Source organism: Cervus elaphus, chromosome 26 (assembly GCF_910594005.1).
Source record: "Cervus elaphus chromosome 26, mCerEla1.1, whole genome shotgun sequence".
In the NCBI taxonomy this organism is placed as follows: domain Eukaryota; kingdom Metazoa; phylum Chordata; class Mammalia; order Artiodactyla; family Cervidae; genus Cervus; species Cervus elaphus.
The window spans coordinates 22,857,194-22,882,945 of record NC_057840.1 but is presented as its reverse complement, the minus strand read 5'-3'; the positions used below and the strand labels follow the sequence as shown (position 1 = coordinate 22,882,945).

Genomic DNA, 25,752 nt, shown 5'->3' with positions numbered 1-25,752 from the left:
CAAAGGCAAGAGAGTACCAACATTTGATTTTAGCAGCAGGAAGAGAGAGGGCTACTTGAGAACATTTAGTTCACAGAATCACATGTTTTAAACACTTCCTTGCATTAAGTGCAGAAATACTATGTAAGTCTATAGCTAACCTCCAGTAATGGTACATTCTAAACATACCAAACACCAGATTTTTTTATTCATCCTAGAAACTGATGCAGATCTTCTAAAGTGTCTTGGTAATTTTAGATTAAGAAGGAATTTCTCCTCGCTTATGAGAAGTCAGGACAATTCAACCATTTCACTCTCAAACTTTACTAATGATCACTCCTTCCATAAAGCACTCTAGAAGACCAAATGCCCAGAATTAGGGCTATCAAAACTAACCATTTGGGTAAACAGCCCAAATACAAGACTCTGTTATTAAAGTATTCTTGAGAGGAGATTTAGAAATGGTCCTTCTATTTGGCCTCTTTCTTACTCTCAAACCAAGGTGCTCAGTGCCATGGTGCTACCCAGTAAGACCAGAGTTCTAAATGGAGATCCTGACACATGTCCACCAGCCCTACAGAAAGTGAGGGCCTCCTCCACAAGTCTCTCACCTTTACATTTTCTGTAGAGGTCTGGTTGGCTTTTGTTATAAAATATAATATCTCAATGATAAATGATACTCTGTCTCCATTCCCCCAACTCTATGACCACACATACTGAGTCATGAGCTAATTTGATGGGAAAGAGACTTTGATTCTTCCTTTGTATTTGAATCTAACTCACAGAACTAGTGAGGGAATACATGATCATGGAAGGACACAGAAAACACGGGACTTCGAGCCGCTCTGAGCTTTGCCCCTTATTAGCCTGTAATTTACCTTTTCTGTTCAATCATCTATAAAATGGGAACAGTACTGGGAATCATCTGTCTTTCAGGATAAACTCAGAAGACAAGGTAACCCACTGTTCAAGAGCCCACGTTTGGCCCCAGGCTGAATTATAATTTGAAAATCGGTCCTGACATTTCACTAGATGTGTGATCCTAGCGTGAATGTATTCATCGGAGTGTCTAATGCATAATAAATGTTAACAAATTGGCCCCTGTCATTTCTCCTTTGAAAATGTAAAGCATTTCGGCAATATTCAATTATATTATCTAAAGATGCACATAAGACATCTAATGACAGAATGTTCATCCAATGCTTGCTCAGTATCCAGCCTCACATCCTTTCTTACTGACAAAGCCGGCCTGCCCTCCCCAGATAGGCAGCTCGCATCTCTAACATGCTGAGAGACACAGAAGGCCGGCCACAGTTCCCTCCAGTCACTGAAGACTCAGCCAGCTGTGTCAGTTAATAACCTCACTAAAGATTATCCATCAGAAAGTAGGGGGGGGAAAGTCCTAATTGCTCTAGTCAGAGATGTCATTAGTTATGTACCTGGCTCCTATGAAGTCTGCATGGCATTTATGGAAATAGCACACACCACAGGAAAAATGTTACCAAGGCAAACAAGTATTTAACCTAAATGTTAACTGGCTCCCTGCCATCTACTAATCCACTTCAAAGGTAATGTATCTTCAGAGAAACCCTCTTCCTGATTATCTGCAGGTCTGACACTCTATGTGCTCAGTGATAAAATTTTTATTTGGATTCCACGGCGATTTCAATAAATAAACGTTGTCTTTTCTCCCCCTCCTGTTAGATAGTATAACCATGTATTCAATAGAACAGTTCCTAAACCAAGTGATCTAACGTCATCCCTATTAAATTTGTCAGAAGCAAGCATCATTGATATTTCTGAATCCTCCAACTGAAAGTCTAGAGCCTTCTTTCTTAATGAGAACATTACCATCATAATCTTGGGTTTCATTATTAGCTGCTTCCTGTTTTATCTCACGGAAGTTTCTAAAAGAGGGAACCATATTATTTTCTCCCCAGGAATTTAATACAATTGCTGCACACTTCTAAGAATGTGACATGATTCAATTTCTCATGTTTATAAACACTAGCAGATAGCAATATGTGAGTAAAATGTATGATACAGTTTCCTGAAAAACAGGATTTACGATTTGTCATAAAAATGTACTGTGCCATGTTTGGAAAGAAATAAAAACTGCATGGTGCGGCTTTATCTGTCCTGAATGGTAAGCTCAGACCATTATTTGAAAAGGTCTACCATATCACATTTTAAAAGATTGTCCTACAATATATTTCTGTAATATGACTAGAGAATTTTTATAAGAAATATCTAGTTTAGATCATTGACTGTCAGAATGAGTTATGCAGAAACACCAAGAATAAGTTAATATATCCTCCATATGTAATGGAATTCAGTCATTCCCTCTGAGGACTCATCCAATTCATATTTCTCTCTATTTCTGTCTCTACTTTGGGAAGAAAAAGTGGTAAAAGCATTTTCATGTGGTAATGATATTAGCAAAACAAGTCCTTGTGTTAAAGTTTTTACTTTGGTCATGACAAGCATTACAGAATTACAAGAGAAGGGTGCTCACATCTAAGGATGACTGAAGTTGGTATAGAAATTCCTCATGCATGGAGAAAGGGTATAAAACTTATTTCTAAGCCCCAAATGCTATTGTTTGTATATGTCTTTATACCCAAACAAGTAATTCAAATCTCAGGAATCAGAAATGGTCATGGAACCCTCACCTGTGGGCTCTCCAAGTCAGACCACCTTCTCCAAAGTTTCATTTGATGCTAAAAAATTAGCTTGAAATATTTTTCCCAATTCTAATGTTTAAGTTTTTAAAACAGCTCAGCTGGCAAAGAATACACCTGCAATTCAGGAGATCCCAGTTCGATCCCTGGGTCAGGAAGATCCCCTGGAGAAGGGATAGGCTACCCACTCCAGTATTTTTGGGTTTCTCTGGTGGCTCAGCTGGTAAAGAATCCGCCTGCAGTGTGGGAGACCGGAGTTCAGTTCCTGGGTTGGGAAGATCCCCTGAAGAAGGGAACGCTACCCACGCCAGTATTCTGGCCTGGAGAATTCCATGGACAGAGGAGCCTGGCAGGCTGCAGTCCATGGGGTCGCAAAGAGTTGAACACAGCTGAGCAACTTTCACTTTCACAAAGTTTCTAAAAACAAAAGCATGTACCAAAGGCTCTCTTCTTTTAAAAGTTTCGGAAACCTAATTGTGAAGAGTCGCAACCCAGATGATTGGTTTCCTCTTTTCTGACAATGTCTGATCTATTTCCAGACATTACTACAAGTACCACTGTCTAGTATGGTGTCATTAGAAAGTCCATAAAGACTGGCTTTCCAGGGTTTCCAGCAGAGCTAACATGTGTCAACTCCTGTCTTCAGCAAGGCTGGCAGAAGGTACCACTGGGCTGGAATTAGAAAGCAAGTATGTTTTCAAAACAGGTGTTTCTGTTGACATAACCATTAAACATCCTGCTCCTCCATAGTTCCTAGAAGAATAGGTACTTTCTCATTTTGATTTTTAATGCAAATTCCTATATTCCATGAAAAGCTATACTCCTGGGAGAATTTCCAGAGTAATAAGAAATCTGCGAGGTGTGTCTCTTAGTGTGACATCAACGCTCAACCTTCAGTATTTGGAGATCTTTTAGTGGAAGAAGGATAAAGAGACAACTTGAAAGTTGTAAAAGTGATGGACGTGGCTGCTGACCTTGCCTCTCTCAGTGGTGGCACAGAGGTAGCAGAGAAGTCAAACAAATCTAGAGATGGTTACTCTTGGGCTCCTAGGAAGGCACAGCGGCCCGACGTATGTCAAAGGATAAGGCAAAACCAGACATTCCAGAATCAAAGAGAGTTAAAGACAATGAGATCTTAAAGATTGGGTAGCTCAGACATTCTCAATGTTTACTGTGTATAAGAATATTCCACTGAAATGATGACTCGGCAGCAGTAGGTAGTGGTGACTGAAGTAGTAAGAATAGAAGAAGTAACAAAGAGTACTTCTAAAGAACTTGCTTTGGGCCAGATACTATGCTAAGTTCCTTATCACTAACAACTATCACTTATTTAATCCTCAAAATGGTCCTATTAGGTAGGGGCTACTATTTCCCCCTGATGGAGGTGATGTGGAGGTGAAGGTGATGGAATTCCAGTTGAGCTATTTCAAATCCTAAAAGATGATGCTGTGAAAGCGCTGCACTCAATATGCCAGCAAATTTGGGAAACTCAGCAGTGGTCACAGGACTGGAAAAGGTCAGTTTTCATTCCAATCCCAAAGAAAGGCAATGCCAAAGAATGTTCCAAGTACTACACAATTGCACTCATCTCACATGCTACCAAAGTAATGCTCAAAATTCTCCAAACCATGCTTCAATAGTATGTGAACCATGAACTTCCAGATATTCAAGCTGGATTTAGAAAAGGCAGAGGAACCAGATATCAAACTGCCAACATCCGCTGGATCATCGAAAAAGCAAGAGTTTCATAAAAACATCTACTTCTGCTTTATTGATTATGCCAAAGCCTTTGACTGTGTGGATCACAACAAACTGTGGAAAATTCTTCAAGTGATGGGAATACCTGACCACCTAACCTGCCTCCTGAGAAATCTGTACGCAGGTCAAGAAGCAATGGTTGGACATGGAAAAACAGACTGGTTCCAAATCAGGAAAGGAGTACGTCAACGCTGTATATTGTCACCCTGTTTATTTAACTTCTATGAAGAGTATATCATGCGAAATGCTGGGCTGGATGAAGCACAAGCTAGAATCAAGACTGCCAAGAGAAGTATCAGTAACCTCAGATATGGAGATGATGCCACCCTTACAGAAGAAAGTGAAGAGGAACAAAAAAGCCTCTTGATGAAAGTGAACGAGGAAAGTGAAAAAGATGGCTTAAAACTCAACATTCAAAAAATGAAGATCATGGCACCTGGTCCTATCACTTCATGGCAAATAGATGGGGAAACAATGGAAACAGAGAGAGACTTTATTTTTCTGGGCTCCAAAATCACTGCAGATGATGACTGCAGCCATGAAATTAAAAGACACTTGCTCCTTGGAAGAAAAGCTATGACCAACCTAGACAGCATGTTAAAAAAGTAGAGACATTATTCTGCTGACAAAGGTCCGTCTAGTCAAACCTATGGTTTTTCCAGTAGCCATGTATGGATGTGAGAGTTGAACTATAAAGAAAGCTCAGTGCTGAAGAATTGATGCTTTTGAACTGTGGTGTTGGAGAAGACTCTTGAGAGTCCCTTGGACTGCAAGGAGATCCAACCAGTCCATCCTAAAGGAAATCAGTCCTGAATATTCATTGGAAGGACTGATGCTGAAGCTGAAACTCCAACACTTTGGCCACCTGATGCAAAGAACTGACTCATTAGAAAAGATCCTGATGCTGGGAAAAATTGAAGGTGAGAGGAGAAGAGGACGACAGAGGACAAGATGGTTGGATGGCATCACCAACTCGATGGACATGAGTTTGAGAAGTTCCGGGAGTTGGTGATGGACAGGGAAGCCTGGCGTGCTGCAGTCCTTGGGGTTGCAGAGTCGGACACGACTGAATGACTGAATTAAACTATTTACCTCATTCTCCATATGAGGAGACCAAAGCACAGAGTGGTTCAGGAATCTGTTCAAGGAAGTCCAACTAGAATGCCCAGACAGGCTGGCTTCAAAGTCTGAACTCTTAATCACTATACTAAATTAACCACCAATAGGGCACACTCCTCTAGGGAGGAAACGGACAGATGTTGTGTCCAGCTCATGGGTTCCAGCCATACTACTCTGACCAAGGTGCTATTCTAGGCTAGAGATTTCCATCCTTTTCTGCCCAACTCACTGTTCACTTATGGGATACAACACACCCCTGAGTCTATATAAGAGGCTCCCAATTATGGTGGCTCTCAAAGGAGGGGAAAAAGGGAAAAGGGGGGAGAGAGATGCCATCCCCCAAAGGGAGACGGTAATTAGAATGAGGGAGATAAGGTTCACAGAATGTGAGGATGCAAATAAAGATGTGATTCTTATATGGCTTCAAAGGATGAGCTTCCTTTCCTTAAATTGACTATTGTACTTAGCATTAATATATGTCATTAGGTCTTTGCTTTGTTTTAACATACAGAGGCAGGGAGAATGCCCAGAATGATCAGGTCTACCCCAAGCTGGAACTACTCCTGTACATTTTCTCAAAAGGTCATAAATCTATTTAACAATATTTGATATGCAGGACCAGGCCAAAAATCTTACAGATTTATTGAAATCTATAAACCAAGTAAAGCTTTTTACTTAGTTGTCATTTCTGTTCCACAATCAAGGTTATTCTGGGGGACCACAAGCAAGGATAATAATCATATAGTCCACAAGTGGTGGTCAAGTGACCACCACATAGAGGCATCTTTAAGATAACAATGAGGGTCAGCAATTCGTTTCCACCACAGTGACGCAAGCTGAGAGTGCGTCAAACCCACCTTCATCACTTCCACCTGCAGATCTTCGTGGAGGGAAGGCGTCACTTTCACAGCGTTCAGGATCTGATTGAGCAGCTGCTTCTCATCAGAGTCCGTTTCCATGGATACAAACCTCTCTTCCGCCAGGAGCTTCTGTAAAGAGGCACCAGACAGTGATCACAGGCAGGCTTTCCCCCGCTGCCTTATTCTGCTGTAGCCTAGTACGTCCTACGGATAACGTTTCTTACTTGGGAGGCATGTAGCTGGAGGCCATTAGGAAGGAGTTTCTGCTCTGTGCCATTAAAAAGAAAAATGCATCATGCCTTTGGAAAATGGTTTTTGGCAAAGGCTTTATCCTGCTATTAGATAATTTACTGTAAATTTTATGAAGTGAAATTCTAATGTGGTGGCCAAATTAGTCTTTTGGTGGGTGGGGAAGGAGGATGAATGCGCCAAGGGGAATCCAGCTTCTCACAACAGGCACGTTCGCACACACCCTTTCTGAATGAAGCTTTGTCACAGGAGAGGAGGTTTTATACACAGGTTGATCGGTCACATTTGTACTTCCTAATGTGAGCTATCATTTACCCAGGAATTATTCACGAATCTACAAATCTTAATATATTTTCATCAGAAAATCAATCCCACAAAAACCGAAACAAGAAGACAGTCATTTTCATGAGGTTTCCCAGAAGGCATTACATCTCACAGGACAGCTCTCCTCTACTTGAAAACAACTCATTTTTCATAAAATCCTTTATGAATTGAACCAAACCCTCCTTGCCTACAATTTGTATGCCCTAGTTATACCTGCAGCCACACAGATTAAGTTTCTAAAATACCCGATCAGCGATGAACTCCACCTAAATCTCTTCTTCTCCACACTAAATCTCCTTGGGTGCCATCAAATGTTCTCCACATAACATGGTTTCAGACACTTTCCTCCTCAACTGGCGTCCAGTGAATGCAACACTTCAAGGGTGGTCTGATAGCAAGGAGCAGGAGCACCCAAAGGGGCATGCTAAGGTAAACATATGGACCCTGGGTGATGAGGACATATCAATGTAGCCTTATCTTTGTTTTTTTTTTTAAGTATCGTTCCGGGAGTGATGATGGGTGAGGCTATGCATGTGTAGGGGGAGGGAGTATGTGGGAAACCTCTGCACCCTCCTTTCAATTTTTCTGTCACTCTAACACTGCTCTAAAATAGCCTTTTAAAAATAATAACAATAAAAAAGATGGCAAGAGGGAAAGAAATGCAGTCTTTGGTGGCCATTGCTCTCTTATTTCAAACCTGGAATTGTTTACCTCTAGAATTCTAGTTGTATGAGACAATTAAATGTGTTTACTGCTTAAAATCAAACCAAAAAACCAACAAACAAAAACCAGTAATACAGAAGCTTAATCACACTCTCAGATCAAATTAGCTTAGTTGTAAGTCACAGCACATTTTACGCTGACTCACTCAGAAACCTCATTCTCAAGGGCTGCAGTTAAGCTGTTCTTCCCCAATCTGTCCTGGGGCAATTGATTTTTGAGACCCCAGAGTAGGATGGATTTTATATTTATCCCTGTTAAATTTGCCCTTGTCGGATGCAGCATGGGGTTGCAACCATGAAGAATTTTTGGAATTCTGATTCATCCAGGGTAATGACTCCCTCTTTTGGCTGAATGCCACTGCAGATCCAGAAAACACATATTTCAAACCTTCTTATGACTCCCTGAATTCATCTCTACAGCTATACCTCATCTTATTGCACTAAGCTTTATTGCCCTTCACAAGTATCATGTTTCTTTACAAATTGAAGGGTTGTGGCAACTGTGTGTCAGTTAAGTCTATTGGCACCATTTTTCCAATAGTATTTACTCACATAGTGTCTCATTTTGGTAATTCTTGCAATATTTCAAACTTTTTTATTTTTACTCTATTTGTTACAATGACCTGCAATCAGTGTTCTTTGATGTTACTACTATAGCTGGCTGAAGGCTCAGATGATGTTAGCATTTTCTTTTATCAAGAAAGTATTTTTTAGTTAAGGTATGTACTTTTTTTAGACATAATGCTACTGCACATTTAAGAGATTACAGTATGGTATAAACATAACTTTTATATGCACTGGGAAAATGCAAAATCCATGTGGCTCAGTCTACTGTAATATCTGCTTTATTACGGTGATTGGGGACTGAACCCACAAGATCTCTGAAGTGTCCACTCAAAAGAATTTTTTGACTATGCAGGGCAGCCCACAGTTAGTTCATATACAAAACCCTGTTTTTACTTAAAGTAATAAAGACTAGAAAACTCTTTAAAAAAAAAAAAGCCTTAGAAGTTAACGGGAGGGCTTCCCTGATAGCTCAGTTGGTAAAAAATCCACCTGCAATGCAGGAGACCCCAGTTTGATTCCTGGGTCAGAAAGATCCACTGGAGAAGGGATAGGGTACCCTCTCCAATATTCTTGGGATTCCCTTGTGGCTCAGCTAGTGAAAAATCTGCCTACAGTGTGAGAGACCTGGGTTAGATCCCTGGGTTGGGAAGATCCCTTGGAGAAGGGAAAGGCTACCCACTCCAGTATTCTGGCCCAGAGAATTCAATAGACTGTATAGTCCATGGGGTGGCAAAGAGTCAGACACAACTGAGCGAATTTCACTTGTTAATGGGAGGTCACAAGGGGTGCTGAGAGGAAGATGCCCAGCTCCCCATGTCAGTGAAGTTCCCATGAAAACATGAGACTGTGACTTACAGAGTTTGAGGGTTAAAAAATAAAAAACCTAAATGGAAAATCTATGTAATACTAGAGAAAAGAGAACATAAGTGGCAGGTTGAAACAAACTTCTATTCATTTTTACAGTCACTTTGGAGAAAAGCAAAGAGTTTTTAATAACTGTTTAATTTTTTTAATGTTTTAAAACTCCTACTGTCACTGCATATTGAAATATATATTCTCTAATCCGCTAAGGGAAAAACAGTCATAATTTTCTTATTCTTTCATATTTATTGACACTGAAAACGTATTAGAGACCTCTCTAAACTTAAAGAGCAAACTATGAAACAGTAATGTGAAAAGATATCCAACAATGCTACCAATCCATGGCCATGCTGGAAGAATCCCCAGCAGGCTTGAACTCCACAGTGCTTGTCACTCAGCCACCAAACCACTTAAGAAGTCAGGGTTTATCTGTACCATTTTTCTAGATTCTACATATATGCATTGATATATGATGTTTGCTTTTCTCTTTCTGACTGACTTCACTCTGTATGACAGACTCTCGGTTCATCCACATCTCTATGAATGATCCCATTTTGTTCCTTTTAGTAGCTGAATAATTCTATTGTGTATGAACCACATCCTTATCCATGTGTAAAAGAGCCAGTGGGAAGCTGCTGTGACGCCCAGGAAGCTCAACTCAGTGCTCTGTGATGACCCAGAGGTGTGGAATGAGGGGTTGGGGTGGAGGGTGGTCCAAGAGGGAGGGGATATAATGTATACCTATGACTGATTTACTTCGTTGTAAGCAGAAACTAACACAACACATAAAGCAATTTATTCCAATTTTTAAAATCCTTTTTAAAAAGTCCATGTATTTATGCAGCCAACAACTTTGCACCTTTAGAATTAGACCTATTACATACGGTGCAAAACAGAATGAACAAATGTCCAGGGAAGGAAGTGTATTTGCGCAACTTGACCTTTCTGATTAGACCAAATTTCTTTTTTCTTCCCAATCTCGTTCTGGAAACAAAACATTCGCCAACTTAACCGTAGACTAGAAAACAAACCAGAATCTTTCCAGCTTACCATCACTGCTCATGACACAGAACCAGAGATGTTGGATGTATATAAGATTTGAGCTGGTACAGAACTTGAGGTGTCTCTCTTGGAGTCCCTTACTCTCCTAAAAGTTAGGTGTCATAAAAAATATTTCATCACTATGTGGGCTTAGCTGAGTCTCCAAGAGGTAGTGTCTGACCATATATGCTCAGCAAGATAACGCTGCGCACAGAGAATTGCTGGTAAAGAAAAGAAAATAGTTATCCTCTATGGTTATTACACAGTTCAATCAATTTCTGTCAGGGCCTTGAAACAGCTACAATTTAGAATGGTAACGATTTCCTCTTTCAATGCCACGGTGGTCTGTCCATTTCTCTCATCCTGTTGGGGTAAGAACAGGATGTATTGTATACGGTACCTGTATCCCTGCCAAGGCATGTTGAGCCAGTTTCACATTCTTGGATTCCAAAGCCAACTGGAGGGGCAGCAAGCATTTCTCCCTGGCAACACATAAAAATGGACCATATGTGAGCTCAGCAAGGCTGGCAGCCAAAGGATGCAAGCCTACGTACACCCACCCCCAAACGCCACCGAACATATACACCGAACTGTGACCAGTAATCAAACTGCACCTGGAGTGAAAAAAAACAGCAAAAATGCTGTGCAGAAACCATAGCGTACCAGCAGCTCGCCTTCTTCAGATAGCTATAGAGAGAACACACACAAGGATTCTCAAACAATTGTTTTGGTGAACTAGTTATCATATGGTAAGTTCCTTACCAGGCCATGAACATGCCTTGCTCTTTCCCAAAGTGATGTAATTAACTGTATTCAGTACACCTGGGGTGTGTAACCCTAGAGAGCACTGTTTATACAGATTTCTATGCCTTTGCTCAGACCTCTCCCCCACCTAGCAAGTGAGGGCATCATCACCTGGACTAGTCTGCCTCATCAATATAAATTGAAATTTGATACACTTGTCAATTTCTCCCCAATTCGCAGTGTTCTTTAATCAGCTAAAGCTTTTTAAAAATTTTATGTATTTATTTCTGTCTGTGCTGGGTCTTCATTGCTGCACGGGCTTTTCTCTTGTTGAAGCAAGTGGAGGCTACTCTCTAGCTGTGGTGTGCAGGCTTCTCATTGCGGTGGCTTCTCCTATTGCAAAGGACAGGCTCTAGGTGAGTGGGCTTCAGTAGTTGCGGCACGTGGGCTCCGTAGTCGCAGCTCCCAGGCTCCAGAGCACGGCTCAACAGTTGTGGAGCACAGGCCTCGTTGTCCTACAGCATGTGGGATCCTCCTGGACCAAGGATCAAACCCACATCGACACTGGCAGGCAGATTCTTTACCAATGAACCATCAGGGAAGCCCTACCTATAATTTTTGAATTAGTTCTTTAGTCTCCATCAGGGTGACCTAAATTTTGTGATGGGGCTTAATAAACATGCTTCCAAGACAGAAATACAATCAAACCATCAACAGCTTGGACCCATGAGAAGTACCTGACATCAAGTGAAAGACAAAAAGAAAAAAAGGTTGAGAGCTACTTGCATATTTTGAAGCTTAAGAAAAAAAATAAGTGGGCACTAAAATATATCAGGAATAAACCAAGAGGACTACAAAGAGAAACGTATTTTTCTGTAAGAAGCATTCACTCTAAATAATTAAACAGACCACGAATTTTAATCAACCCATTATTTCCCCACAGAGTTAACGCTGGCACAACAAATGAAATGTTACTTAATTTTACCAGGCTCCTCCACCCTCACTTAAATCAGAGCAGCCTCATTTTGTCTCTCTTATATTTTCAGCATAAACTGAAAGATTCATTGACTTTAGAGACTGTGAAAGCCACAGGGTAAGATTACACGATTTCGTCTTTAGGGGAAAAAGTGTCACTGATGTAGAACACGGTGAAACAGAAAGTTAATTATAGCTCCGATTCCTTCCTGTCCACCCTGCAGTTTTTCCGTGGAATCCTCCATCAGCAGCTCCATGACAGATGGAGACAGACCCAGACACTCCCCTAATGCTGGCCACAAAGAACAATACCAGGCTATCAGAAAGAACATTTTGCCTTCCTGATCCTTCTCACTGTCCCCTTACTAACCCAAAGTGACAGTACCCCATTTCATAAGACAGTTGATTCACAGTATAACCATTTTTCATTAGTACATCCTTTGACAGGTGGATAAATTACCCAACGGGGTCACTTCCAGTTGGGTGGCTATAATTTTCTGTTATCATGATCTTCAGCTTGTCTTGGTTATAAGGCAAGCATTGCTATGCAGTCAAGCGAAAGCAGGAATAGCTAATTTTCCCAATTTTATTTCTGTTGTTTAATCATAACCAGTTTATAAGCTTGGAAAAATTAATTGGAAGTGTGGAAATCAAGTGAGAATTAGTAATAATGGGCTCACTGTGCTTGTGCTCAATCATGTCCGACTCTTGCAACCCCATGGATGGTAGCATCCCAGGCTTCTCTGTCCGTGGAATTTCCCAGGCAAGAAGACTGGAGTGGGTTGCCATTTTCTACTGCAGGGGATCTTCACGCCACAGGGATCAAACCCATGTCTCTTGTGTTTCCTGCACTAGCAGGCAGATTCTTCACCACTGTGTGACCTGGGAAGCCCCGAATAATGGGCTGATTGAGTATCAACAGAAGAACTATAGAAGTTCATCTGTAAATCCTTGAAACAATCAAATTTCCACCAGGATTAACTGACTGTGAAAGAATTTTGTCTCAAATTTTTGCAGTCAGATCTGCCAATGAGGGCATGGTAGCTGTGGGCAGACAAGGAGGCCCGAAACTCCTATAGTCTCATAGCCTGGAGCAGGGACAGTCTCTGTTGAGTGGCTGTGTGCTGAAAATGCACAAATATTACATATTTCTCTCCAAGGGATCAAACAAGAGTGGATGCCACATTCAGCAGTAACAAGGATCTTCCTAGAATGCTGAAACCCCTGCGCTCTGGGGAGCAGTAGTGTGTTTGCAGATAAACTGCAGCATGCCCATCCTGCTCTGCCATCAACAGTATTAGTCCTTGAAATCTCATCACTCTCCCTTACCTACTTGTAAACTCACACAATTTATACTGCAAATTGGAACTAGACTACTGATAAACGCCAGCACTGCCAAGTCCCACCAGGATTCCTGGGAACCACTGAACTGCTCCCCAAGCCAGTCACGGGCACCAGGAAGAACTGGGGGATGTAACTGGTTCGGCTAGGATTTGGCCTTATTGCAACATATCATCATTTAGTGGAAAAACTATGGGCTGTGGAATCACACAGATCTGGACTGAAACCTTAACAATTCTAAAGTTGTGCAATCTCAGTCAAGACACTTAACTGTTAATCTTAGCTTCACAATCCATAGAAAAAGCATCTTAAGACCAACCCTGCAGGGTTAAAAAGTACAGAAAATGTCTATCAGGGGTTGGAGAACTTTTTATGGAAAAAGAGGCTGATAAAAATTACATCAAGCGTCAAAGACCGTATGATCTCTGTGCTAGGTACTCAACTCTGCTATAGCCCAAATCTGTCATAGACAACATGTTGAAAAATGAGCACGGCTACATTCCCAAAACAGGCAACAGACCAGATTTGGTCTGCTGGCTAGTTTGCCCAGCCCTGATATAGACAAAGGCCCAGCAAAGACCATGATTTAAAGCACGGGATAACAAGATCCAATCTTGTAGTATCCATATTCTGGATACTACAAGACTTTTGCATAGGACATGGAGCATGGGTCTTGGAAGGGTCTAAGCAAGGCCAATTCTAGCACCAAGATTTCTCTTAGAAAATTATGTAATTAACCTCCAACTAATAAAAATAATTGGGGAAAAAAAAAAAAAAGAAAATCAGTGCTTTAAGGAAGTAGACAGAGTTCATCTGGGTACCAAACCAAGGCACTCCATCCATCCAGTTATCCATCCAACCAGCACTTGAGAGTCTGCTATGTGCAAGGCACTGTCATGAAAAGACCCGACAAGGAACAAGATAGAATAGATACTTGCTTTCATTTTATTCATAGAAGGAAGAAGAATAAAAATTACTTACTGTTATTAAATCTATCAGTCACTTCAACCTTAAAATGGGCATTCTTACCCTTGTTTTATATTTGAGAAAATAGAGTTTCAGAGAGATTTCATAGCCTGCCCAAGGTTACACAGCTAAATCTATTGGAAACAATCCAAATAGAAATCCATCTCACTCCCAAGACCAAGTTTCTTCCAACATCCTTGGGTGTCAAAAGATGAGAGCAAAGCTAGAATAGTTCTGTTTCTTGATCTTTTCCCAGTCATGAACACAAAAAGATCCTCTTCCTAGAAAAGTATACGAATCATTTCAGGGGATTCATAGTTCTCCCCCCTCCCCTGGGCTTTGCTGGTGGCTCAGTGGTAAAGAATCCACCGGCAATGCAGGAGGTAAGAGTTAGATCCCTGGTCGGGAAGATCCCCTGGAAAAGAACATGGCAACCCACTCTAGTATTCTTGCCTGGGGAATACCATGGACAGAGGAGCCTGGTGGACTATAGTCCATACATAGGGTCACAAAGAGTCAGACATGACTGAAGTGACGGCACATATACAGGTCCCCCCAAACTCTAACTCCACGTTGATCCCAAGTTAAGAGTTTCAGCTTTCAGGACAAAGGACCTTCCCAACAAGGCAGAAACTTCTGTGTGTCAGAGGAGAGGCCTGGTTCCCTGGCTGGGCTCAGGTCCAGCAGGATGAAAAGCTTTGAAGTGATGTTACACTCAGCCCTGAAACAGAGAGGGTGGGTGTGTGTGTGGGGGGGGTGTGTGTCGGTATGGGTGTGGGTGGATGTGGGTGGGTGTGTTGGTGTGTGTGTTGGTGGATGGGTGTGTGCTGAGGGGGTTAACAAATCTCCTCAGGATTCATGGCCTCTTAGCCCCAGCAATCCCCTAGATTAGTATCATGAGCCAGGGAACGAACACATGTCGGGCACAGCTGATTACATGGCTTGCTCTCTGGTATCATAAAAATCCTTCTGCCTTAATTTTTTTAAGTGATTTTAATAAAAGAATAACAGGCTTGTTAATTGAGTCTCAGGATGAAATGTAAAATGAAGACGCAATGTGGCACACACCTGGGCCCCTTTGCACAGACTGTTTTGGAATAAATCGCCTTTTGATCCTTCTAGATGCTGCCTCATTGGGGAACAGGCACACCAAAACCAACATTCAGTTACACGAAGTGATTATTCTTTATGCATGGGCACGTGCAAGTTCACTCTTGCCTAATTGAATAAAGACGGTGGCCCCAGGTTTCATGCCCTGGCATGTCATTATTTCTTGAAGAAGAATAATTAACAGCTCTGCACACGCACAAGGAAGACATCATCCTGTGACAATGTCTGGTCGTGGCCAGGAAACTAAGCCTATTTCTTTAACTGTGTTGTCATGGTTCACAGACCAGCTTTAGTGGGCCAAGATAACAATGGACAAAGGGAAATTAAAATAGGTGAATGGGGGAAAGTTAGATTTATCAAATATTACCTTTTAATATAAGCACAAAAATGAACTTCATGTAACACCAAATGCATCTGTGAATTTTAGGTTGACTCTTTTTTGATCCACTGCCTGCGATGGAGCAAAAAGATACCTTAGATTTCTGACGTCTGCTGAGGCTCTATAATTCTAGGATTCTATGATCAAAGCCATTTATTCAATAACTGTCTGGATTCCTTCACATATAACCACAGCCCTGATGGAACGTCAGTGACCTGTAAATCCCAAGTACCTTTTCATATGATCATACTGACTATCTTATTATGAAGAGATTTAATTGTCAACAAAACAAACTAATGGAGGTTAGATTACCTGTCCAAGGTCACATGTTTGTAAATGACAGGGCTGTGATTTAAATATTTTTTAAACAGGTTTTTTTCTTCAACTTTTTATTTTGTATCGGGGGTATAACTAATTAAGAGTGTTGTGATGGTTTCAGGGGGACAGCAAAGGGACTCAGCCGTACACACACATGTATCCATCCTCCCCCAAACTCCCTTCTCATCCAGGCTGCACATGACATTGAACAGAATTCCCTGTGCTATAAGTAGGTTCTTTTTGGTCATCCATTTTAAATACAACAGAGTGTACATGTCCATCCAACTCCCTAACATCCCTTCCTCTCATCCCTTCTCACCAGCAACCATAAGTTTGTTCTCTAAGACTGTGAGTCTCTTTGTTTTATAAGTTCATTTGAATCATTCCTTATTAGGTTCCACATATAAGGGATGCCATACGCTATTTCTTCTTCTCTGACTTATTAGAGCTGTGATTTAAATTTAGACCATCTGTCTTCAAAACCCCTGTTCTTTGGCCTCTGCCAGCAGACAACTCCCCATCGCCTGTGGTGTATGCCACACTACTCAAGATCACACAAAGAGCGATCCAGATGCCCACCAGAATGGGGACAGGTATTGAGTAAATAAATTATCTTACTGTGCAGGTTATTCATGGAACAATGCGTTGCATTTGATGGTTGGAATGCAGTTATGAAAAGGTACACACAGTTTGGATGAACGGGATACATCCGGTTTTGGATCTAGCTGCTGGGTTCAATGACAGCCATCACTTTTCCTAGTTTGAGTACAGAAGGTTTTCAGCCCCCTGTTGTGACATTCGAGATGTTATTATTTGTGTTTATGAATACTGGCGCTTTCAACAGTTTGCATCAACATTGATGAATTTTCATTGACTAAGCTTTTGCCAGAGCCAATTCATGGAGCCAATTGGAACTGAACTGATTCCTTGATTTTTTTTCTGCAGTGCAGTTAAATTGTTTCTCTTTTATTTCTATTTTCACTCTTAGTTTAATGAAATTATCTTCACCAGTAACCTCTATATTGAACAACAATGATTAGACTCCTCCTTCAGGAACTGTTCTAGATCTGAGGGATACAACTGTGAACAACATAAAATTCCACTTCTGCAGGATTTTGAGATGCCTTGGCAAGCCTACTGCAATTATTAAGTAGAACACAGGAAAGTGCTATTTTCTGTATGTTGTGAAGGGTTGACTATGCATAATTTTACATGATACACTGTTAAAAAGAATCCTAAATAGATCATCAACAAGGTTCTATTGTATAGCACAGGGAACTTAATATCTTGTAATAACCTATAAGGGAAAAGCATCTGAAAAAGAATATATATATGTATACCTGAATCATTTCGCTGTTCACTTGAAACTAATACAACATTGTAAATCAACTATATTTCAATAAAACTTTTTAGAAAATCCTAAATAATACAGTTATGTTCATGTCTTTGTGCTCAGTTGCTCAGTCGTCTCTGACACTTCGTGACCCTGTGGACTGTAGCCCGCCAGGCTCCTCCATCCACAGAATTTTCCAGGCATGAATGCTAGAGTGGGTTGCCATTCCCCCTCCAGAGGATCTTCCTCTCCTGCACTGGCAGGCAGATTCTTTACCACTGTGCCACCTGGGAAGCCCACGCTTGTGCCCCTACTTTCTCCCCAAATATACCTTTATTATATTTCATTATAATAGGCCTATAAGTACATTACAAAATCCAAACAATCCAGAGAGACACAGCTGTGAAAATCAATTAGGGCGCTACCTAAGAAAGAGCTGGACTGAATGCTGATGATGTCCAGACAGTGGCATGGAGGAGCTTTCATTTTCTTTGTGTTAATTTTAATATAATAACTGTAGAGTAGATGGATATAATCCAAAGAAAATGTTTTTAAAAATTTTATTGAAGTATAGTTGCTTTACAGTGTTGTGTTAATTCTGATATACAGCAAAGTGAATCAGATACATGCATACATACATCCCCCTTTTTTGGATTTCCTTCCCATTTAGGTCATGTCAGAGCACAGCGTTCCCTGTGCTACAGTAGGTTCTCGTTATTTATCTATTTTATACACAGTATTGTATATATGTCAGTCCCAATCTCCCAATTCATCCTGCTGCTGCTGCTGAGTAGTGTCAGTCGTGTCTGACTCTGTGTGACCCCATGGACTGTAGCCCACCAGGCTCCTCTGTCCATAAAATCCTCCAGACATGAATACTAGAGCGGGTTCCCATGCCCTCCTCCAGGGATCTTCCCAACCCTGGGATCGAACCCGGGCCTACTGCATTGCAGGCAGATCTTTATCATCTGAGCCTTCAGGGAAGCCCCCAATTTACTCTACCCTTACTTAAAAGCTTTTGCACAGCAAAGGAAATCATAAACGAGACGAAAAGATAACCCTCAGAACTAGAGAAAATATTTGCAAAAGAAGCAGCTGACCAGGGCTTAATCTCCAAAATATACAAACAGTCTCATGCAGCTCAACATCAAAAAAACAATCCAATAAAAAATTGGATGGAAGACCTAAATAGACATTTCTCTAAAGAAGACATACAGATGGTTAAGAGGCACATGAAAAGATACTCAACATCATTAACTATTGGAGAAATTCAAAACTACAATGAGGTATTACCTCACACTAGTCAGAACGGTCATCAATAAATCTGAAGAAAATATTTACAAAGCCACAAAGTCACTAAGCTCCTCACACAAATGGATATCACAGTATTTCCTTCTCCTGTTCAGCTCAAAAAGGTGAGTGAATTTGCACATACACAGAGAAAATATTAAATATGGAACTCATTTCCTTCCTGGCACTTATATCTACAGTCCAAATGTTTTTAGCAATTACACCTACTGCTCTTGTTCATGAAGCAAAACTCCATTTACCTGATGGGCATTACTATGCTAATAGGTTTGCTTTTGTAATGAGAGGACAACTGCAGACGGTGAAGTAGGTTATCAATCACCTGAAAATTTTTAAATACCATCTAGATTTTTATCCTTGCTATTTGATGTCTAATTTAAAAAATAAGCTGAAAAGGAATAGAAAGCAACATAAAGACAAAAACATTTTGTAATACTATTGTGATAGGGAAGTGGGTTTACCTTTTTCATTTTAAAGTTTTCATCTAATATTCTTGCAATATTTTAAAAATATAAAACACAATAGGTCAAGAAGATGTAAATTTTTCATTTTGAAAAAAATTTCCATATGACTTAAAGACATATGTTATATATAACACTGTGTCAGTTTAATGCCTACAACAAAATGATTTGATACATGTATATGTCACAAAATAACTACCACAATAAGTTTAGTTAACAAGAATCACCTCACATAGTTAAAATTCTTCCTTCCTTGAAGATCTATTCTCTTAGTAACCTTCAAATACATTATACAGTATTGTTACAGTCACCATGCTGTACATTATATCCCCACAGCTTATTTTTTGAAAAAAATTAAATGTGGATAGGTATTTTCACCTGCAATCTTCTACCAAAAGATACAAGTTCTGTGCAATCAAGAGGGGAAACACTGAAGTGTATGAGATGTCCAGCACAAAGTCTTGTATCCAATGGAATGGGAATACCACTTGATTTGGTCTTTTTTTTTTTCCTAACTGGACTTGTTTATCTTTATAAGCTCAACCAGTCTTTAAATGGACTTATTGTTAACACTTCTTAGGCATTTTCCATTTATTTATTTGTTTATTCATTCATCCAGTAAAAAAAACAAAAAACAAACCAAGTGGAATTCCCATTCCACTGGATACAAGACTTTGTGCTAGACACAGCATACTGGCTTTTTTTCTTTGAACTGAGTGTTCTGTCACTTTCAACTATAGGATTCCCAACTAATATAAGGGAGGCTGGCAGTAAATGTCAGAATTGTGCCAAACACCAGGCTCAGGGCTCAGGCACACAATCTCATTTAAGCCGCTCACCACCCCAAGGAGGAGAAATGAACATTATCGACATTTACTGATGAGGGAGGTGGAGGGGAGAGAGGAGCTCTCACTCTTGAACGAGGACTACAGCGGCAACGGACCCCTGCCCTCAAACTCTTTGGCAGCATGTGAGGTGAATGGTCACCATCTAACTCTCAAACCTTGTGCATTTCACACACGGCAAGACTGTGAAGCACCCTTCTCAAGGAAACTCCCTTCCTTCTGTCCATGGTCAATCCATCCTTATACTTCCTCACATTCTCTCCCGCATCGATCATTCACACGTGAAATTTTACATCTTTCCACTTATAAATCCTTCCTCACCTCCATCAATACACTTCTCAGTTCCTCATATAATCACTGTCTGTGGCACCATGGAAAAGATTTTACTCTTTATTCTAACATCTAAAGCAATCTGTAAAAGTATCTCAAGAATTTAAAAATAGTAGTATGCTTTAGGGGGATGAGAGGGTGGGACGAATTGGGACAGGAACATTGACATATATACCCTACCATGTGTTAAGTGAAGTGAGTGAAAATCACTCAGTCGTGTCCGACTCTTTGCAACCCCGAGGACTGCAGCCCACCAGGCTCCTCTGTCCGTGGAATTCTCCAGGCAAGAATACTGGAGTGGGTTGCCGTTTCCTTCTCCAACCATGTGTAAAATAGAGAGCTAATGGGAAGCCGCTGAATGGCACAGGGACCTCAGCTTAGAGCTCTGTGAGGACGTCTAGAGCTCGGAGAAGGGGATGGTGGGAGGCAGGCTCAAGAGGGAAGAGATGTATGTATACCCACGGCTGATTTACGATGTTGTATAGCAGAAACTAACACTGTGTTGTAAAGCAACTATCCTCTGATTAAAAAAAACACATTAAAAAATATATTAGCATGCTTTGACCTAGGATTTTCTATTTCTATTAACCTTTTGTAAAGAAATCAGAGATCTAGCAAAAACTCAGGTGCAAAGATTTATCTGTAGTTTTATTTATAAAGTAAATAAGCCTAAATAAATTCTGGTATATCTCTGAAATGGAGTAACTTAAAATATCTTGAAAAGTTTTTCTTAACCCAGGAAGATGCTTTGAAAATGTCAAAGAAATTAAAAATGAGAATACAATGGAGAAAATATATCATACCATGGTCCTACACTTGAATTAAAACATACACACATACAAGTGAGTGGAGGAGAGAGGCTGGGAAGAAATTGCTCAAAACTTCTCTAGAATTTGACTCTGTCTTTTGGGAACATGGATGGTTTTGGCTTTATTATTTATATGTTTCAACATTTTAAAAATCTTTCAATAATAAAATAAACTACCTTTAGAAATAGAGAGGAAGTGAAGCTAGCCCTCTTCTACCCGTGCATAAATGCTCACTCCCTTCTCCTCAGAGCTTTGCCCTAGAATCCTGGAAGGCCACGTTTCCAGAAACAGCTTTGATCCAATCCTTCCTGACCTTCTTCTGGGCTAATTGCATCTCTTCTATTAAGTCGCTACTCTTCCCACTTTATCAAAAGCAGACAATATTCCTGGAATAGTTCCCCTTTCCCCGAAGACATTTCCTTAGCATTTTTCAAACACTTACTGAATTCCTTCTTTTCCCCCAAATCTTCTGGACTGAAAATAGGCTTGCTTATGACCCTAAAGCATAGTTACCATAGTCACATGGATCTAAACTCAGTCTGCCTAAATTAATCTTGCTTCTTTCTGTGGCATGTTTTCTTATAATCAAGCTTACAGTGTAAATATGCTAACAGAATGAAACATACCCTAGGGGAATTGCTCTGCACTGCCCTGTTACATGGAACCATGTGTATTTCATTAATTAATGATTCTTTTTTTTCAAGATGAAAATGCTCTGACAGGCAATCCAGAGGCAAGACTCTGCCCAGAATCTCCATCATGGAGGGGCAAGTAGGGAGAAACCACCATAACAAGCAAGATTTCTAACCCGAACACTCAAATCTTAGGGAAGAAGAGAAAATGAGCTAGACAAGATATACCATATTATCATTATGAGCTGATAATTTATGCAAATGTGTAATTACCTCTTGAAAAACAGTAAGCTTGTGGCATAAACATCATTCAGAAACATATACATTTTTTTAAAAAGGTAACTTAAAAAACAAAACTAATCACTTTGAGACAGAACTGTGCTCTCTCTAGATTCTATTCAGAACTTACTAGCCTATTAAAGCTCACAAATAACACATGTATACATTTATCATAATAACCTCCCAACATGTAAATGTTGTGACAGCAAAATGGTGGGATTAAATGTAAAGTTATATTTTTCTGTGAGATAGAAATTTCCAGTTATGATGTCAAAATGCCTGTAAAACCAGTCTATCAGCAAATCAACACAACTGCCAGAACTAAAATTTGTATTCCTCACTGGCTAATAATTTTTGGGAAGTAAGATTTTTTAGTAATAAAAAGATTTTAATATTTATGTAGCCTATAGGCATCCAGGTTCTGTATGAAGTGTTAAGCGTGTAATGATGACTGAGAGTTCCTGCTAATGAACTCTTACTGAACCAAGAACTCTCACGGAGAGCTAACACAGGTACAAGGCAACATGCACTTGTATTAAGGTATACACAATTACAGAAGTACAACAGGCCAGGAGAGATCCTACCCAGAAAAATTCAAGTGTCTTCACGGACAAGGTGATACTCATTTGGTCCTGAAATGGAGGGGACAGTATGGGACTTGGTTAGCCAAGTGAGGAAAAGGACATACCCAGCTGAGACTGTGAGTACAAAGGCAGAGTGGATTTATGGAACAGCCCAAGTACAATTATGACCCAAGGAGTCATGGCGGGAAGACCGGTGAGAAAGAAGACCTTTGACAAAGTAGATTTGAGCTAGGTGTTAAAGGATCTTGCATGCAACACCAGAGAGACTGGTCTTGGCCAACTGAAAATGAGAGTAATAAAAGATTTTTAATCAAGAGAATAATGTGATATTAGACATTTTCCATACAAATGGAACTGGCTACAATGTAGAAAATGGGTAAAAAGTACAAACATCATAGAATAAAAATTTTGGAGGCAAACTAATCTGGGTCAGATTCAGGCTCTGCCAACTACAACCTGTGCACTAAGTATTTAACCTCTTCAATTTTCATTTTATTCATCTAGAAATACGGAAGTAATATAACATACATTGAGAATTATGATGATTAGAGAAGAAGCTATTAATACATTAGAAACATTCCTGATTGCCCAGGGCCAGCCTAACCTTCTCAGCACTTCTCAAGGCCCCTGGCCCAACCCCCTTCTCTTCCACTCTGGGCTCTGTCCTGCCCCAGGAGAGGTCTCATGGGCACAGGTATGGACATCCCAGGCTGCAGGCAAATCTCAGACCACAAACAGCTACCCTGTGGCCAGCCTCAAGCCCAGAGATGCACATTCTTGTGGGTGCCTTGCCCAAGACAGAGCTGGCGAAAGGGCCCACATGCCGTTTTCGGAAGGAAGCTCAGCATAATCTAAGTAGGGGACTCTGAAGTCACCAGTACCCAGAGCAAGAGCTGAGGGTGCAGGGTGGGCTCTGGGTGGGAAGACTCCCTCAGGCCTGAGGAGGAGGAGAACGGGGCCTCTAAACCATGAGCTCAGAGGAGGGTCCCACCTCACCCAGGGCTTAGGGTGGTAAGATATGCCTGGCCTGTTGTACACTCATCAAATGGTTGTTGTCATGGTGCTTTTACTATTGTCATACTTTAGTTGTCATTATTTACTGGCAGCAGGAAGGCCTGGGAGAAGGAACTATACTCTACTGTGGCCCTAGAGCTGAAAATACAATGCGGTTCAGCCTGTGTTCACAAATGGACAGGAAGAAACAGAACCTCGAGGTGGCACGGGAGAGGAGTAGAGAGGCCCTACTAGAAGAAGGGCTTTGAGGAAGGAAGTGGGAAGGATAATAACCACAGTTTTGTATATATGTTCTGAGTTCAAGATTCTTTTGGGCATCCAGGTACTAACAAAGAGAAAACTGGATGTACTCATCTGGAGCTCAGGAAAAATTTAGACATGAGCCATCTAAAAGGGGTTGAAACCTTGGAAATGGGTGAAACTTCCAAGGAAAAGTTAAAGATGTAAAACAGAAGGACAGAGCTGAGAAAAATCCTTCCAGTCAGTTTGTGGAGAGAAAAAAATGATGCCAGCAAAGGCAAAGTCAAAGAAAGCTGTTAAGGTTAAGAAGATGACAGGAAGAAGACTGTCCTTCAAGAAATGTCCATACAACGCTGACATCCAGCAGTCCCTGAGTGTCCACTCTGTGCCAGGTATTATGGCTTGGCATATATGCATGATCTCATTTAATTCAGTACTTATAACTGAATGTGTAAGTACTGTGATAGACAATTATTTCCATATCATCAATGAGATAACAGGCTCAGAGACAGTAAGTAAACTGTCCCATGTCACCTAACTATTACAAATATTAGGTGCTGTTAGAAGCTTAACTCTACTGGTAAAAGTTAGGAAAAAAACTAGAACATTTTGTTCACTGCTGTGGAGAAGAAGGTATGGAAGAGAAGTGATGAGCCCATCCATTGGCTGTGAACTAGGAACTTGTTCATTATGTTACCTTGTTTAACCCTCATGAGAAATGGGGCAGTGGACATTATCAAGTCCATTTTATAGTTCAAGACTTGGAGGCTCCCAGAGTCAAGTATCCATGAACAGAGCTGGTAAATGAATAAGTCCAGACTCAAATGTAAGGACTATTGACACAAAAACCTATACTCCTTCCATAGCAACATGTTGCTTCTCCATCATTAGGGAACAGGAACTAAAAGGGGAAAGGCATCTACAACATGGAAGCAAACACAGACATTCCTGGAAATTAACAAAGTAATAAAAAATATTAACCACCTAGCTTTCTTGTATTCTCCCCTAAAACAACCTGGCACATGAAAGCCAGGGCAATAAAAACCACTTCTCTCAGGACAAGTACGATTAAGAATTGTTTCTGTCTGAACAGAGATGAGTTTTGGCAAGGATGTGGAGAAAAGGGAACCCTCTGCACTGTTGGTGGTAATAAATAATTGGTGTGGCCATGATGGAAAACAGTAGGGAGTTTCCTCAAAAAATTAAATATAGAATTACCATATGGTCCAGAAATTCTATGTCTGGGTACATATTCAAATGAAATCAGTATCTAATAAAATCAGTATCTAAAAGAAATATCCACATTCACATGTGGATTGCTGCATTAGTCACAATAGCAAAGTTATGGAAACAACCTAAGTATTCATCAACAAATGAACAGATACAAAAAAGGTGATATCTAACTAACTACAGATAGAACCACACACAATGAAATATTATTCAGCCATAAAAAGGGAGAAATCCTGCCATTTGCTACAACATGGATGAACCTACAGAACATTGTGCTAAATGAAATAAGCCAGAGGTGAAAAGATAAATACTGCACTACCTCACTTATATGTGTAATCTAAAAAAGTCAAACTTATAGAAAGAGAGAGTTAAAAGGTAGTTGCCAAAGGCTGGACGGTAGGGAAATAAGGAAATGTTGGTTAAAGAGTACAAATTTTCAATTATGAGATGGATTAGTTCTGGGGAGCCAATGAACAGCTTGGTGACTACAGTCAGTAATATTGTACTATATACCTGAAATCTGTATCCATGAATTTTGCTTAGAAAGAAGATCCTAATTCTCACCACACACACACACAAACTATGTGAGGTGTTAGATGTGTTAATTAACTTGATGATGGTAATCATTTCACAATGTATACATATATCAAATCAATACACCTTAAATATATACAATCTTACTTGCCAATTACA

At 40.4% G+C, this 25,752-nt stretch overlaps 1 protein-coding gene across 5 annotated transcripts in view; it reads right to left on the bottom strand.

The window, feature by feature from the left end:
* The window catches only part of ARFGEF3 (ARFGEF family member 3), a 177,181-nt gene that overhangs the window by 121,604 nt on the left and 29,825 nt on the right, over positions 1-25,752 (bottom strand). For all 5 annotated transcript variants that reach the window (XM_043888248.1, XM_043888249.1, XM_043888250.1 and 2 more), the window contains exons 3-4: positions 10,562-10,643; positions 6,395-6,526 (exon numbers count right to left, since the gene is read on the bottom strand). In XM_043888248.1, the coding sequence (XP_043744183.1) occupies positions 6,395-6,526; positions 10,562-10,643 (214 nt within the window). The remainder of the gene's footprint in view (positions 1-6,394; positions 6,527-10,561; positions 10,644-25,752) is intronic.